This window comes from Colias croceus, chromosome 12 (genome assembly GCF_905220415.1).
Source record: "Colias croceus chromosome 12, ilColCroc2.1".
Classification (NCBI taxonomy): Eukaryota; Metazoa; Arthropoda; class Insecta; order Lepidoptera; family Pieridae; genus Colias; species Colias croceus.
Window position 1 is genome coordinate 5,792,177 of NC_059548.1, and position 17,799 is coordinate 5,809,975.

The 17,799-nt window shown below is 32.2% G+C and overlaps 1 protein-coding gene across 3 annotated transcripts in view; it reads right to left on the reverse strand.

Annotated features, from left to right (window-relative positions):
- LOC123696073 (rho guanine nucleotide exchange factor 10) overlaps positions 1-17,568 on the reverse strand; it is a 41,493-nt gene extending 23,925 nt beyond the window's left edge. The window contains exons 1-3 of one of the 3 annotated variants that reach the window (XM_045642076.1): positions 17,097-17,568; positions 12,773-12,876; positions 5,604-5,706 (exon numbers count right to left, since the gene is read on the reverse strand). In XM_045642076.1, the coding sequence (XP_045498032.1) occupies positions 5,604-5,706; positions 12,773-12,827 (158 nt within the window). In that variant the 5' untranslated portion in view covers positions 12,828-12,876; positions 17,097-17,568. Of the gene's footprint in view, positions 1-5,603; positions 5,707-6,473; positions 6,620-11,384; positions 11,511-12,772; positions 12,877-17,096 lie in introns of those variants that run through there. The other 2 variants (XM_045642074.1, XM_045642075.1) reach the window with 2 other exon arrangements.
- Between the last annotated feature and the right edge of the window lie 231 nt (positions 17,569-17,799).

A 17,799-nucleotide genomic window follows, 5' to 3' on the forward strand; every position in this document is an offset into this window, starting at 1 on the left:
AAAAAATATAATTACAAAGCTACTTCAAATTGTGCAGTCACGATTATCAAAATAAATTATATAAAATTGTAAGAAACGACGAGTAATACGTAATATTGTGTAGCGTCAAGGTTTGGGTCACAAAAAGTGAGGCTATTGAAATCATAATTAGCGGCCTTTTTTTTTTATAGTGGAGAATGCATTTAGGCATACCCAGGGCACTCGGGGAAAGAGCCCTGGGTTATGTCGGACTCACCCTGCTGAGTGCAGGGACCTACCGACTAAACTCCACTGTGTTCCGCCGTGCCGCTTTATAGACGGGGCCGCGGGTATTCGGTAGAACCGCGTCCGCGGACCCGTCAGCGGATAATTAGCGGCCGAAGCCAAATTACCACAATGTATACTTTAGTGTTGTAAACAATTAGCGAACCTAGTAGCCCACGTCTATTACTTTATGAATCTTAGATCCCGGACTTGAATAGTTATAACTTATAAGAATGTTTATAATGAAATTACCATTTGAATGATATGGAGATAAATTTTTAACGTTAATTAACTGTCCCAGAATTTAAATTTACTTTAAAATTTATCCTTAATTGAAGGATAATTTAAATTCTTGGACTTTATAGCTCATTACTTAAGGACGCTATAACGTATTTTTACAAAAACACGCTGTTTTTCGGTACCATTTTAACTTAAAGCAATTACACGTGAGAACATAGTAATATCTTAATTTAAAGATAATATATTCAGCTCTACGTTCATCTTATAAAAATTGTACGACGTCATACAAAATTGTCGCTGAAATACGTTTTTTCCATCACAATAAACGCATAAAATGCAAAAAAATGGGGTCTAAACCGGTACCATTTTAGGAAAATTAAGAGCCTAATCTATCTTCTTAACTATATCTTATTGAGGGATATATAGTCCTTTATATATGGTGTAATTTTTATGAATCTAAATCAAAATTTTATTTCAATAATGAGCTAAATTAAAAATACTTGTCAATTTCTTCATACATTTTGTTCTCGCAGTTCGTCAGACCGCGCTCAGAAGCGCTCTTGGAAGGACGGGTGTATCGCTCCTCGTGCCAAAAATAAAAACGAAATAAAAAAGATTATTGTGCGTGCACTGTCTTTTTCGTGATTTGAAATATTTGATACTTTTTATGAGTAAACTGTATAAGTTTCATATTCCAATTATTTGTAATTTAAAATTATGTTTTTAAAATTACCTTGCCTGAGATCCTCTTTTTTATGGGTTGTTGAATAGATTGGTGGGGTAAAACAATTCAAGATGGCGTCGATGAAAATTTGGCTTTTTTTCGTGATGGGTGTCATTTTCATAGTTTTGGGGTAGCTATTACCGAATATGAGGTCAAAACTGAAATCCAAGATGGCGCCGACGAAAATTTTACATCTTTTCGTCATGGGTGTCATTTTCATGGTTTTTGGGGTAGCTATTAACGAATATGAGGTCAAAACTATAATCCAAGATGGCGCCGACAAAAATTTTACAACTTTTCGTCATGGGTGTCATTTTCATGTTTTTTGGGGTAGCTATTAACCAATATGAGGTCAAAACTGAAATCCAAGATGGCGCCGACGAAAATTTTACATCTTTTCGTCATGGGTGTCATTTTCATGGTTTTTGGGGTAGCTATTAACGAATATGAGGTCAAAACTATAATCCAAGATGGCGCCGACAAAAATTTTACATCTTTTCGTCATGGGTGTCATTTTCATGGTTTTTGGGGTAGCTATTAACCAATATGAGGTCAAAACTGAAATCCAAGATGGCGCCGACGAAAATTTTACATCTTTTCGTCATGGGTGTCATTTTCATGGTTTTTGGGGTAGCTATTATCGAATATGAGGTCAAAACTATAATCCAAGATGGCGCCGACGAAAAATTTGACATCTTTTCATCATGGGTGTCATTTTCATGGTTTTTGGGATAGCTATTAACGAATATGAGGTCAAAACTATAATCCAAGATGGCGCTGACGAAAATTTGACATTTTTCGTGATGGGTGTCATTTTCATGGTTTTTGGGGTAGCTATTAACGAATATGAGGTCAAAACTAAAATCCAAGATGGTCGTCGAATTTCAAGATCGCGTCATGGTAATACTGTCGCGTTATGGAGCAAGGCGGCGATTTTGGTATCTATGAATCTCGCCAAAGAAGTTTCACTCCTGACACGTTTTCTCGGCACACACTTTCTTTTTTATTTTATTCTCTTCGTTTAAATGTTTTAGATAAACTTTATTTTAAATAAAGTTTAGCGAATATATTTAAAGAATATAATATTTAAAGTTACTAATATCTGTCAGAATATTAACATGATTGCCACAGAGTTGCGTTTTATATTAAATTTCTAAATATGCATTTCAATGTTCTTTAAAATTGTTTTTTTTAAGACTTTCTACAAAACTGTGGTTGTTAACGTTTTTGTTATTTTATTTAAGTTTACTTTAAAGGAGTAAGAAAAATATACCTAATTATCGACGGTTACATTGGGGATTTGGTAATAGCTGTCTCAAAAACCTTGAAAATGACACCCATGCCGAAAAGATGTAAAGTTTCGTCGACACCATCTTGGATTTTAGTTTTGACCTCATATTGGTTAATAGATACCCCAAAAACCATGAAAATGACACCCATGACGAAAATATGTAAAATTTTCGTCGGCGCCATCTTGGATTATAGTTTTGACCTCATATTCGTTAATAGCTACCCCAATAACCATGAAAATGACACCCGTGACGAAATGATGTAAAATTTTCGTCGGCGCCATCTTCGATTTTAGTTTTGACCTCATATTGGTTAATAGCTACCCCAAAAACCATGAAAATGACACCCATGTCGAAAAGATGTAAAATTTTCGTCGGCGCCATCTTGGATTTTAGTTTTGACCTCATATTCGTTAATAGCTACCCCAATAACCATGAAAATGACACCCATGAAGAAAATATATAAAATTTTGGTCGGCGCCATCTTGGATTTTAGTTTTGACCTCATATTGGTTAATAGCTAACCCCAAAAACCATGAAAATGACACCCGTGACGAAATGATGTCAAATTGTCGTCGGCGCCATTTTGGATTTTAGATTTGACCTCATATTGATTAATACTTATTAAATAGCTACTCCAACTCCTTGAAAATGACACCCATGACGAAAAGATTTCAAATTTTCGTCGGTGCCATCTTGGATTTTAGTTTTGACCTCATATTGGTTAATAGCTACCCCAAAAACCACCCACATTTGCAAATGTGTTTGCTACTTAGGAAAAGTTCATATTTAAAGATATAGGTAATGTGAATGTGTGGTAACGAATTTAATTTATTTCATTCCGACTGTTTCTCGGAATAACATACATTTACTAAGAATTGCTTACAATGCCGGGTTTAATATATTGCCGGTAACATATAATATTATGTATGATAATAATTCTTAAAAAAGTATTTTATACATTTCTTAAAAAGCTTCGATATTGTATACAATAATACAATTCATATTCAAATTGTTGTAAAATAGTCACACTTTTTTAAGTTGGTTGAATACACTAAAATACTTATAAGGATCGTACCTACTAATAATAGTAACAAAATGAATTTTTAAAGTTCCCAGTAATCTTCTGGAATCAATTTCAATAAAAATATAAAAAAAAATAATATCAAGTATGAAGATGGTCTATAAAATGGAATGCGCTATGTTTACGTGAGCGCGATGTTCCCGCGAACCACGTGGCGACGTTAGATACCTAAATTTGAGTAACGCAGATTTGTGACAGCGTCCTTAACAGTTTAGCTTAACATTTTTATAGCATAGCACGCGTTTTACACATTAATTCTATATTAACAAGTTCCCAATTTATCTTTGGATAACCTTAAACATATTATATTAGGACGCGAAAAAGGTTCCCCTTGATTGCCAGTCTGTCAGTCCATTATGTCGGTTTCTCAGAAACGAAAATTCGTATACGGTCTAATGTTTCGAATATATGAATTATAGTAGGTATACGGTCTACATTATAATTCATATATTCGAAACATTATAATTCTTTATTAACTTTTAACAATATATTTATAGTTAATTTGAAAGAAGAAAGCTTAGAAAGATTTCGCTGTCAATATCGTTGTAGTAATGATACTTTCCAATGTGCGACAAATTCGAAATTTTACCATCAATCGTTGAATTTCTAATTAGATGTCTAATTATGCGAAGCTGAACAGCAATTTAAGTAACATATTTCTAAATTCTACAGCACCTTTACTTAATTCGTAGTTAACTTATTTTAAGTTTTTAACTGTCTCTGCTTAATTAATTTTTACCGTTATCAAATTTTAAAACACAACTTACCAACGTTACTTTTTAACTAATATGAATACCTAACTTACTGAGTCAATTAACACCATCACATATTACTTTTAATTTCATGCATAAAACAACAAAGATTTAAATATCACGACAATTTATTACTAAGAAAATATTCACTAATTCACCCTTATAAACGATTCTCACAAGCGTATTTAGTGTTTCTTGCAGAAGAATAGCATCTATAAAATATGGACTGTAGAAGCAATGTAGGTAATATGTATTAAAATACTATGACGCAATCGAGTTAAATGAAAGAGTTCATAGAAATATATAAGATGGCTGCGGATTCCTTCCTATTCAAATGATCTTCGATAATTTTCAACATGGGCTCAAATACTTGAAACCATCTGGTTATAAAGAACAAAAAAGGGAATAGCAAGAACGAAGTACACTTTAACCTCCCCTATTGAAGGGAATTGGTTCTAATTTCGGAATGGTCATCAATCATACTTAGCTTAGACAGGCTCTGCGTTTGTTTCCTTCGTTTGATTTTAACCCAGTGTTGAGTCAATACATTGTTTTCACTTTGTAGGGATTAAGGCATTTATTCAAAACTAAATTGTTACTACGAATCGATCGTTAAAATAAGTTGCTTGGCTCGATCTTTCTGTCTCAGATCTGTAATTATCTTCACGAATTTAATACTCGAAAGCTTATCCTAACATAAGTTGTAAGAAGACGCGTAATTAATAATTAATACCAACCAGACGGTTATTTCAATTATTGTATTTTGCACAATTAAAATATTCCGTATCAAAATTGCTCAAGTCCGAATCAAGTTAAACGCAAGTTCGATAACCCTGTTAAAGGCAACGCACTGCCTTTATTAACTGAAGAATGGTTATATATAAACCTCAGAAGCCTCAATATATTATTTGTACAGTTTAAAAACTTAACATTGAATTAGTTAAATACACAATACAGTATGTAGTACACTACAACATATTAGGTTTATTATAATATTCTAAAAGCATTCAATTTTACAGCGACCTAAATTTCAACTTAATATGTTTACAGATTACAGAATCTTTATATATGACTAAACTGTGTAAATAAACATTATGAGATCTTATGAACAAAAACTTGTAAAAATGTTTACAAAAACACAACGCAATCAATGATTTTAGTTCACCTCGACACCACCTTGTAAGAGTTATCTAATCTTACAGAAATAACTTAAAAACCTTTTTAAACGTTTTTAAACCTCCTTCAATATTAGAATATTCAGTTCAACATACCGGGAGTCCAGAGTGCTGTTGAGGCGTTGCGAGCGCCGGAGCGGCGCGTTCCGCACCGCGCTCACTGGCTCCTCCCAGCTACCACCGGCTGATCGATGTTCATCTGTGAAACGACATAATTTTAGCAATCACATTACCTATTGGAGGTACATCGGAACGCACCTAGTGTTTACTCAAAATACTGCATAGATAATGAGATGAATGAAAAATTTGCATTAGATTTACAATTTTATTTTTACACAATTCCTGTAATGCTGTCGAGTGACAACAAAGGTATATGTAGTAGGTATGTTCGTTATGGTTCATTATAAAAATTAGCTGTATGGTTACTGTAGCTGAGTATTTAGGTACTGGGTACTATAAATCTACTAATATCGAAGGTAAATTAAGCACTGCTTACATTCCATTATTGATTAATCGTATATATAATACGTGTGCTTTTACTCTAAGCACATATGACAGATATCTTATTCCGAGCCGGTACAAATTAACCTAAAATTAAACTAAATTCAATTTCGACTAGCAAGTTCAACATCTAACGTCTACTAAAATTACGAAATCATAGAGTAAGATGAGACTTACCCTAGTCCCTTTCCATTGGAGCAAAACAAGAAAAATACATTATGAATACGATGTAAGTCAATGTATACTTTGAACGCTGTTATAGTTCAAGCAATTTATGAGTTTGTTTCGCCTCGAAACACAAGTTGTAAGTCCTTGAAGACTAGCGTGGGTGGAGAGACCACGTTTTAGCAACGCGACATTTTTAAAATTTCACGTTAAAATACTCAATTAAGTAATGATGTTTAGTAGGTATTAATTATCTCAATTATCGTTAACATTTAAAACAAATTAATCAAGAATACATACTTTTACACTTCTTTATCAGCTTGTGTTTAAATTTTGATATTCTATCACACTTTCTCGAATGTTTCATTATTTCACATGTAGCACAATACGAGATGTTCCAGGAACACTATCTATTTGTTATGTAACAACTTGCCCCTAAGTTCATAGCTATGATCTTTACTCTGAACAATATACACACATGTTAACGCTATACATCATTAGGTATCACTAAACACAATATGACGTTTTGTTAAACACACACACACAGGCCCACACATCGCCGATACATACAAACACACTAAGATCAAATGAACATGGGCATCAAATACGACACTGCTTAATAGGAAAGTTTATAAACGAATTAATTAAAAAGTAATAAATATGAATTGCACCGATAAACATTATTTAAACTAGCTTTTACGTTGAGTAGCTATTTTAGAATGAAGGAATATGAAACTAGCTTGGAAACTAATTAAAATATTTCTTTTGGTAGCGCGTAAAGTATTTAATCAGATGATTACATTGTTTGTACATCGTGGATACGCGACAGTTCAAATATTTACCGATGTATATGTGATAATAAATTGATTGATAATAATTATTAATTAATAATATTCGTTAACAACAATATTATTTGTTTGATATAATACATATTATGTTACTTAGTTGGTAGGTATTTAGCCTGATTGATTTTAAAATTGTCTCGCAAGGATGTCGCTAAATTATTTTAATTTAAGATAATTACAGAAACAAACATAACATTAGGTACATAATTATAGGTGGCTCTTGTTACATAATATTGTAATGACATGCAACATAGGTACTACACGATTCATTATGTTGCTTACAACAAAAAAAATATATTTATTATTTAACATATTATTATATAGTTAGATCAAGATCACGAATCGAATTTATTGTACCTACTCACGAGTTAATTAATACAAATGATATCTCGATTCTGAAAATAAAACAAAATTCATCGCCCTAAAAACGTCACTGTTGGTACCTCTTTCAGTTTATCATGAGATTAAGCCGTCTGTATCCTGACCTAAAATCTATAGATAACGCCATTTTAAATATATGTAGTAAATCATACTGACCCACTAGTGGTATATTTTACAATATAATATGCAGTGCTTAATTTAGAAATAGTTTATTTAGATTTTAGATGCAGTGATAAGATAGAGAATTCTTTACACAAAGTTATAAACGTTTTGCTTGATCATAGTTTACCGATAGTTTTATAAACATTTCAGATATTTCCGTTGCAATTTCAATTAGTCCAAACAAAATGCTTTAATTAGTTTTATACAAAGGCGTGACCATAACGAAATTTTGTAAGGCCAAAAGTACTGGGTACCTAATACTATCTACAGCGTTTCGAAATTTTTTGAAGGCGAATAGTATCAAATAGATAGACGCAACATGGAGGGCAAACAATGCGAAAACAAACAACGTTCAGATAGCCTGTATAGATCAAACACGCCCGCTCTGGGTCGTGTAAAAGCGAAATTGCGGGTCCGAAACACGAATCGATTTGCTATCGGTAAGATCTTAGAATAAGTACGTTACCAAACATCGAAAGTTTTTTTTTTTTTTTTTCAATCTACAACAACTGAATTCAGCTAACACATTTGGCACCAATCGGAACGGTAAAACATAGTTAAAAGAGAGTAACTAGGTAGGTAGTAGGTACTATGGGTAAAGTCTTGAAAAGTGAGTACACGACAGCTCTACAACATAACGAGACCGGAGATCCTATCTCGCGATCTTCCACATAGTGGGTCGAGATCAGAGTCGCCGCGAACACGCCCCGTCACTCGCACAGTTATTGTTTGAACCCAGATCATTATGATTCATGCCGTAATATTGCAAGTTTCAGATAAGAATACAACAAACAGGGCGTTGCAGACAAACAATCGTGCATGAAGAATTGTGTCGTCGACATGATTCCTTTGCGAATTGGATTATTTAACTAAGATAAGCAATCACTGTTACGATAGTCATTTATGGTATCGACAGATTTAAAAGAAAAAATACTTTCATACTTAGTCTAACCTAGATTATTATTAGTAAGGAATTCAAAAGACATTGAAACAAAAAATATCAAGTTCACTCACATGTACACATTACAGTTCATTGTTTAATACATACTGTTTCTAAGAACGGAAATTCAATAAGAACAATGGCATCACCATCTTTTATAATGTTATATATACATAACGTAACGGCACCGGTTTCCGACTAGCCTCCTCTATCCGACCATTTTGATTTTTATTTGATAAAACGTTTAAAATACGCGTGACACTCGTGAAACTGAAGGCTTTCGATTCAATCACTTATCGTACGTCATCTGTCCAAAATTGGGTTTCAAATTTTAACCGACATTTCGTCAATCCAAGAAAAGCTAGGCGAGGGTGTAGTTTGTATTGAATTGAATGCGAAAAAAACATAAAACGGTGAAAATAAACATTTGGATTTTTACGCTAAATACTCTGGTAAGTTTGTGGTTAATTTACTTTGAACGTTTTATTGGTGTTTTAAATTATTAATTTTAAAATATACATGCAAAGATAGCGTGTTTTTATAGGTTTTTTTGGACAAATAATTATGGACGGAATGAGGAGCTTTTCAAAATAACAACATTCCGAAATCCGACCGAATCGGTCGGTAAACGGAATTTCGCACTTTGTAAAAGAAGGTAATTATCTATTATGCATGTTGTTTTGTGGAGGTTTCGTATTAAGTTATTTATTCTAAACGCTATGCTTATATACTACACCTGTATGCGACCAATGCTAACTTTAATGGATTATTTGTAATATACGTTTTAACTGACGCTCTTTTTTGATTTTTTCGTTATTCATTTACAAAGACCGGTCTGGTTTAAAACCCCTATATTTTACGTTTATGACACATAATTGCATAACTACGAAATTGTGAGATCTTTATAAGTGTACATATGAAATAGAAATGAACTAAAAATGAATATCAATTTCGGTTTAGAGGCTTTATTACGCAAATTTAGGTTTGGTCGGAATCTAGGTGCGATATATTTCCCTGTTTCCGTCCAACTGGGTTGCTTTTGCTTGCGCTGTGCTTGAGTGAAATTGCATGCGTTTATTTCAGGTCATCATCATGAGTGATAAAAAAGAGGCTGAAGTATTCTCATTAGCTGAAATAATACTTTTGGTGAAATGGATTTTAGAATTGGGCAAAGTAGTCAATGGGACATTCTAATTTAGTGTGGATGACCAGTGAGGCATATTATGCATTTATTATAATAACAAAAACTAACTCTATGTTAGACTACTACAGTCTAACATAGAGTTAGTTTTTGTTATTATAATAAATGCTCAAATATTATTTAAAACTAGCGGTCCGCCCCGGCTTCGCCCGTGGTACATATTTAAAATATCTCTCCATAAGAACCATCCTCGTACTTCAAGTAATATAATAAATAAAAAAAGAATTATCGAAATCGGTCCCCGCGTGATGCAGTGAAAAGACGAAACGGGTTTTTACGAATTTACATTGTATTTCTATTATCATAAAGTTGATTTTAGTAGAAAATATTTGACTGGTCGGAATCTAGCTACTCAGTGGTCGGAAACACGTGTATTTGTACTCAGTCGGTCGGAAAATGGTGCTTTCAGTTAATTTCCAGTCGTGACAGTTAAAATCCAAATTTAGGTTATAAAAAGCCATTATGAAATACAATTATGTGCATATTTTAAAATATAAGTTCGTAATCTTTCATAATATCATTTTTTCTATGACCTCTAGAGTATTTAATTTATCTTTTAAAGGATTCATTTAGCCGTATCAATCAGTGGTCGGTATTCGGTGCCATTACGTTATATTATTACAAAGTTTACTTCTTGACGTCACCATAATAATCTTCTGACGTTGGAAATGTATGAAGCAAAAACAACCCAACCACAATGAGTAGTATTTTCAAGTAAAACGTAATATTTGTCAATTAACAGGAAAGAAGGTGAGTGTGACAAACAAAAAATCTGCATCAGGAAATAATTCATTTGTCTGCTGCTGTTTTCATTAAAAGAGTAAAGAGTAACAAATAAAAAACATATGATAATTTTACGAAAGCTGAAACACTGTGAGTGTACAATTGAAATGAAAGCTCTATTTTGTTGGATTGGGTTTTCTCATTGAAATTATGAATAACTCGACCATAATTCTCATATTGAATATTTAAAATTTTAATAAGTACCTTTGTATATATAGTATATATACCTAGTAATTTTGTAATGAATTGCCATTCAAAAGACTTTCATAATACCTATCTCGTAAGAAGTCCATGAAGCACACTGCACAGGTCCTACATCAAAATTGAACAATTTATATTCAGTAGATTTAATATACTGAATTTAATTAATGACTCTTAACAATAATCTACAGCTGTGTTATGAAATCGTCGTGTAGGTACCAGTGTAAGGGCAATGGGTTGTTAGAAATTGTTCAATTACATTTATTCAGATGACGAACGTCACTTACAATATAAATGAATTGGTTGCTTCATTTCGTTGACCCTTAGACACGTGTAGAGAATACGAAAACGAAAGGAAATTCAAGAATTGAATACAAGAAATAAATAATATAATTCAATACTAAGAAATAAATACAATTTTACATAATCGTTACAAGGATAATATGTAAATAAGACTTTAATATTAGAACACTTTTTATATACTGTGAACAGTAGTAATTATTATAGTTCAATGATAACCAATAAAGCTGTAAGCAAGAACTATGCTTTATGAATGAATTTTATCAAAAACTTATTCGTCAATGTACCTACTATCAATCGGAAATTCATGAATGAATAACCCCAATAAATGAGTCACATTCACGACCGCAATACGTACATATAAAACAGTATCGATATAATGACCGGTCGATACGTACCTATTTGTTTGAGCGGCTCCTCGGTGAGCGGACATAGCTTAACTTTGTTTACAACGATAACCAACGTAAACTGCATTGCGGTACACGGCACGGAACACAGTATAACTTTCTCACAATACTATCACTAACCGAGAAATGCATCGTTCGCTGCGTGCAATACACTGCACAGTCGCTTTTGGACTAAGCCGGATTACCATAATTGCTGACTAACACCGTCAATTATTCTGCCTACCAACAAACTATGACGACGAAAATGAACATTTGCGCACGAGTACAGCAGTTATTAAGGCATGGTTAATTGTAAATGCTCGGCTCCCGCATTAATTAAACGCGTGTGCGCAACGGGAGAGCTTTCGAGGACAAATATAAACACAAACGCAACTATTCCTGGTAACCGCTATCGTAATCGAATCTTCGAATTCATACTAGTCTGGATATTTCGCTCGCTGATCGTTTTATTGATTCAAGCAAATTCTTTGGAAACTTGGGCCATGTTTTCGTAAACATTACTATTATTTAGCATAACCATATGTTCAACAACGAATTATCGATTCGGGAAGTAGTTATTTGTTATTGCAAATTGCAATTATAAAACATACCGGGTTATTAGGTTAGTGGTGATAGTTTTTATGAATATTTTTAATGTTTTCCCAGTTGTACATTAAACAAATGGCCAATAGTAACATACCTAATATCATTGTACACATTCAGAGTAACATTCTAGGTCGTTATAATTTATGATAGTTATATCGTTTACGTTATAAGTTATAACAAACTATTATTCTGTCCTACTAACAGAGTTACCATCGTAATCTGTTAAACTAAATGGATTAACCATTCAATTATAATTTGTACAGCACTAAACTGTTCAAATTTATCACGAAATTTGCGTGACATTTACGACGTAATTTAATTAACTGGATAATGGCCAATTAATTGTGAGAGTTCATACCTGAACTGTTATTTTAAATACACATTACACACTCTTTATATTTTATTACCAAGAAATAAGTCATCCATCATTTTACTCAAGAAAATAACTTTAAGAAATATGATTTCTATTTTACATGAACAGTAAAGCATATCAAGTCAACGATTCTATCTACATCAATAATCAAATCTCAATCATAATGAAATCAATGAATGAAGCATATTGGTCTAGATATTTCCAATAATTTATAATACCTATAAAGAATTTATTACAAGTTTGTTTACTTTTTGCAGAGAAACTGCAACAACTCACAGCTCACTACAACATAATATACCTACATTCATGAACTACATTAAGTACATATACCAGAATCAGTATATTATCCAAACAAAGCAATTAGAACTCACACAAATGACGTCACAGACGCAGCTAATATCATATAGGAGAAATGACTTACATTTAATGAGAACAACTGAGTCGTGGGGCTCGCACTGCACCTGGGTGGCGTTCATGGCCAGCAGCCCGCCGCTGCCGGCCCCGCCACCCACACCTCCTGCTTCCCTGTATAGCAAACAAATATAAGATTAGTAAACATGTCCATTTAATATTTTATTACTCATTGGCTGTTTAGTACAATACAATCTCACTTAAAAGTTTATAGTGGTAGCAAAAAAAAATATCATTTAGTTTCAGGCCTATAAAATAGCAATTTATCCAGACAAATAATCTCATCTATATTATATATTATGTATTCATATTATATTATGTACCTTGGTGTCTTAGTAAAGTCTAGCATACAAATGAAAATAATTTGGAAAATTTTGTTCAAGCAGTATGTTTACAACGCAAGTTTTCTTTTTTTTTAATATAGAAACCATAGAGGCAGTGTTATTGAAACTATGTTTTAAAGCTTAATAAACCATTAGACATGTAGTGTACTGACCACAATCCCATCTTCATCTTAACCACTCTAAATGAACCTAATAACATAGTTGTAAGTAACTGAGAAAGTGAAAATTCAAATCCTTGCTCAATCATAATTCCATAACATAGTTCTTCATCAAAGATCATTATTTGTTGTCCCGAAAGATTACTTCCTTGTACCACGGTAAAAATGTGAGTTGCTTCAATATATTTAACAAGTTTGTTTGGATCAATAAACATAAATTTATGTTGTATTTACTAATACTTTTAGAAGAAAACAAGGAATTTGGCAAGTAATATGTATTACTATTTTCATTAAAGGTGTAAACAAAAATTTTAGTTCACAAAACCAACATGAATATTATTTAACATAACCCACATAAATATTACAGCTGTGTATCTGTATGTTTATTAAGATCCTGGACTTTAACCTCTAATTAATAAATTCACACAACATTAATTAGTTAGATTAAATACTTCATTGACATGAATTAAAACATCATAGTTAATATCTGTAAAAAGAACATGGAAAGAAAACATTAAAGTCTAGTCACTAATTAAGAATTACAACAGAATAATTAAAGAGAATTTTCTTGAATAATATCATAGGTAAATGTTTGTTCTACTTCTCATTTCTACTTCTAATTTAATGTACAAAGTTCCCATATAAACTACTTACTGGCAGTCGTTCCACTCCTTAAATCACTTTAACATGGTTAATTCAAAAATTATATTACATACAGTACTCCAAAAGTGATAATGCGCATAGAAATCTTCGTCACAGTTCAGTAACTGTCATATTCCCGGAGCTTCCGAAGATGATATGTATATAGAGTGGTTAAATGCATTTCCTTCATGCATAATTTAGTAAAATTTGTTTAGTCAAATGAAACACATTTTGGAAATACGACAATTAGCGAAGATTTGCATGCGCATTATTAATTTTGGAGTACTGTACATAGTTATTAGTTAGTTCTTATTTTTATTTTGTTGTATTAAATAATTATTTCAAATACTATTTCAGATTCGCTTCCATATACTATGAACTATTCCATATACTATCATTATTCCTATGGCACCCTGATTGTCAATGTGCGAATCTATGAAATGGCCAAGGAAATGGCAAACATGATATAATGTGTGTCAAATGTTATACAGATTCAATCAGCTGTTTTAGGTAAACAGTTGCATATCCTAAAAATGTGTTTGTTTTAAATATAACTAGGATATGTAGTATTTAATAACATATTGTTTTAAAGACAACATAGTAACATAAAAAATAAATATTACCAAATATTTGTTAAAAAAAGGCAAACAAAAAGTCACATGTTAACTATTAAAAATAATATTCACTAACTATTGCAATTAAATATTATAGAACTAACAACACAAATTAAAAAACAAGCAAGAAATTGAATATTCTGGTCATACCATCCCTATTTCATAGAATAAAAATATACTAGGTACCTACATAAGATTTTTTATTTTATTTTAGTTCATTTCAGTTACAGATGATAGACTCCAGGAATTATTAAATGACATTAGAATTGTTTAATTAAGATAGAAGAACTAGCTTATTAGTGTAAGTATAATTGGCTTCAAAAGGAAATGCTTATTATAAATTAATGAATGACCCTAATAAAATAATAACACACAGTAGTAATGGCCTTGGAACAATTATGCAATGGCAGATATTAATTAAGGTAATTATGCTTTTACTCTGAATTGGATCCTTAACAATTTGTTCTAGGATTTACTTTTAACCCTTAATTAATGACTTTATGAATTTGTGGGCCCATTTTATAGAAACAATAATTACATTTACATAATTTTTAATAGTTACACAAAACAAATTTAATGAATTTTTGTTACAAATTATTGAAGCATAGGTTTTTTTTTTAATTACTCAAAAGTATATTATCATCATCTCACTTCTGTAGAGTTGCAATACTTACAGTAAATTAAATTTCATATTTAACAATTAGTAACACGTATGACAGTTCTTTATCACTTTCCTCTACTTCATCGTTGTCTGGTAGAAATAACTCGTGGCGATAAGACTCTCATTGTATCCTTGTTCTTTTTTGTGTTTCATCTTTGTAATTTGTTTTATTGAGTGCAATAAGGAATTTTATTTCTACATGCAATACTGGAATCTTATCAGTGGTATTACAACAAAAAAATTGGCCTATATAGGTACCTAACTTGGGACCAAGTAATTCCCTAACACTGATTTAACTTTCAAAATCATGCTTGTAGTTTTGATGCTATCATACAATCAAAGGTTTCCTCTTTATAATAGTTACTTATTAGTGAGGATGTTTACTTATGGATCATTATGAAATAAACAGTAAGCCATTATGTATACTTAAATCAATCTACATAAAAAACTACATTATGTAAGATACCATGATTAAGCTTCACGCTTCATGTACATTAAAAAATGTGTTGTTGGAAAAGGAGAGGTTTCAATAATTACAGATCGACATGTTCAAATTATATGTCACCAAATTAATATAATAGTTGAATTATAAGTAAATTAATAATTATATAGTTAAATACATTTTGCTACTCATTGTTACATTTAGATGAGTAATTAAAAATAAGTGTAATTAATTTGGGAATTTACCTTATGAATTGTGAGTCAGAACTCAAATTTTAATTTATATAATGATAACAGAGGTTTTGGAAGCTATGCCTAAAATATACTGAATGATGTTGGCCTCATAAATAGAACATAACTTATTAAAAGATTGTTGTATACCTATAACATAACTTTTTTAACATAATTCATATTTTTTTTTATGAAACACATGCAATGTAATAATATTATGTTAATTATCTTCACTTACAATCTACTCAATTGGTTGTGTCTGATAGGGATAAACTCAAAAACAACTGAGCAGTGAGCACATTTTGAAGTCTTATAGGTGATTGAAATTTATTGAGTACTAGCGGTCCGCCCCGGCTTCGCCCGTGGTACATATTAACGTTTTCTCTACATAAGAACCATCCTCGTACTTCAAGGAATATAATAAAAAAAGAATTATCGAAATCGGTTCAGCCGTTCTCGAGTTATGGAATTACAACGAAAAGTGGCATTGATTTTTATATATTAGAAGATATATTTTATTTATTGTAGCTATTTGTGTTATATTTTATCCTAAAAAGTGGTTACAATAATAGTTACTGTATTTTTACTAATATTCTACTTCAAGGAGTTTTTTTACCTTTGAAAATATTTGAAATTTATTCAGCCTTGAACTCTTAAAGCTTGACACTTTTTTCCTTTCTTTTTCTAACCAGATTTTAATAAAACCATTTAGCAAGTACCACTCACCCACCTAATATCTATATTATATTATAAATTAATCTGGAATTATTATAAATACCTATGTAACTGTACCTATATGAAACTGGGTATCCATGCATACCTAAAACATTTTTTAACAACAGGTAGGTAGGTACCTATATAACTGTAATTTCATTTAACTAGATTCAATATCATGGAATGTTTAGGCTAGGTACTCATATTATTATATGGATGACCATACTATGAAGTTATTATTGTATGGCTATAATTTTAATTCTATAGTCATACTAGTGGTTCGCCCCGGCTTCGCCCGTGGTACCTACATGTTTAAACTATCCTATCTCTCAAGTTGGATCGAACTGCACATGGTGTGCGAATTTTATTATAATCGGTTAAGTGGTTTAGGAGTCCATTGAGGACAAACATTGTGACACGAGATTTATATATATTAAGATTCACATCGGTCACACATGCGAACTTATACACAGGTTACGTTTAACAATATTGGGTCAAAGTACGATGAACTTAAGCGCGCCTTACTCACCGTAAAATGCTTATTGCCGGCACTTGCTTCCCCAAAGAATGCGTGCAGGCTGGGCCCGCATTCGCTAGGAAAGCATTACCCACAGAAATATGCACGTTATGAAAGTTTCCTCAACGGAAACCGGCCACGACAACAATCACTGATCACACTCTTGTCCACGGACGTACCTGACAGGAACGAACTAAAATAACACCACTTTTGTTTTATTCACTCTTATTACAGACAAAAGACACTGGGTATCCAAGTAACGTACATCGGAACGACGATTACAATTTGAAAACGTCCGAAACAATAATATGTTGTGAGTCCGAATGTAAGATAATGTCATCTGTAAACTTTTTCACACGCGCATGCGAATAATTTTGCTTTATTTGTTTATTACGTTAGAAAATAATAATGAAACGTCAATCCCGATACGACATCCGAAAAACACAAGCAAGAAAGACGAACGCGCAGCTGGCTAGCTGTCGCCTCTCGCTTGAATACGGGCAATGCGGGGCGAAGGCGGGTAGAGGGGCTCCGCGCTCCTAGCGCCCCCCAACCCTACCGCTGTGTCTCGCAAGTCATTTTATTATCGTGCATTTTATTTTAAATTACAACGTTGTATGCGGTCGCTGTTGGATCACAGCGAGCTTTAGTTTTCTCGTTTTATTTTACAATTGTAAAATCGACTAACTATTTACCTAAGCTATTTACTATTCAG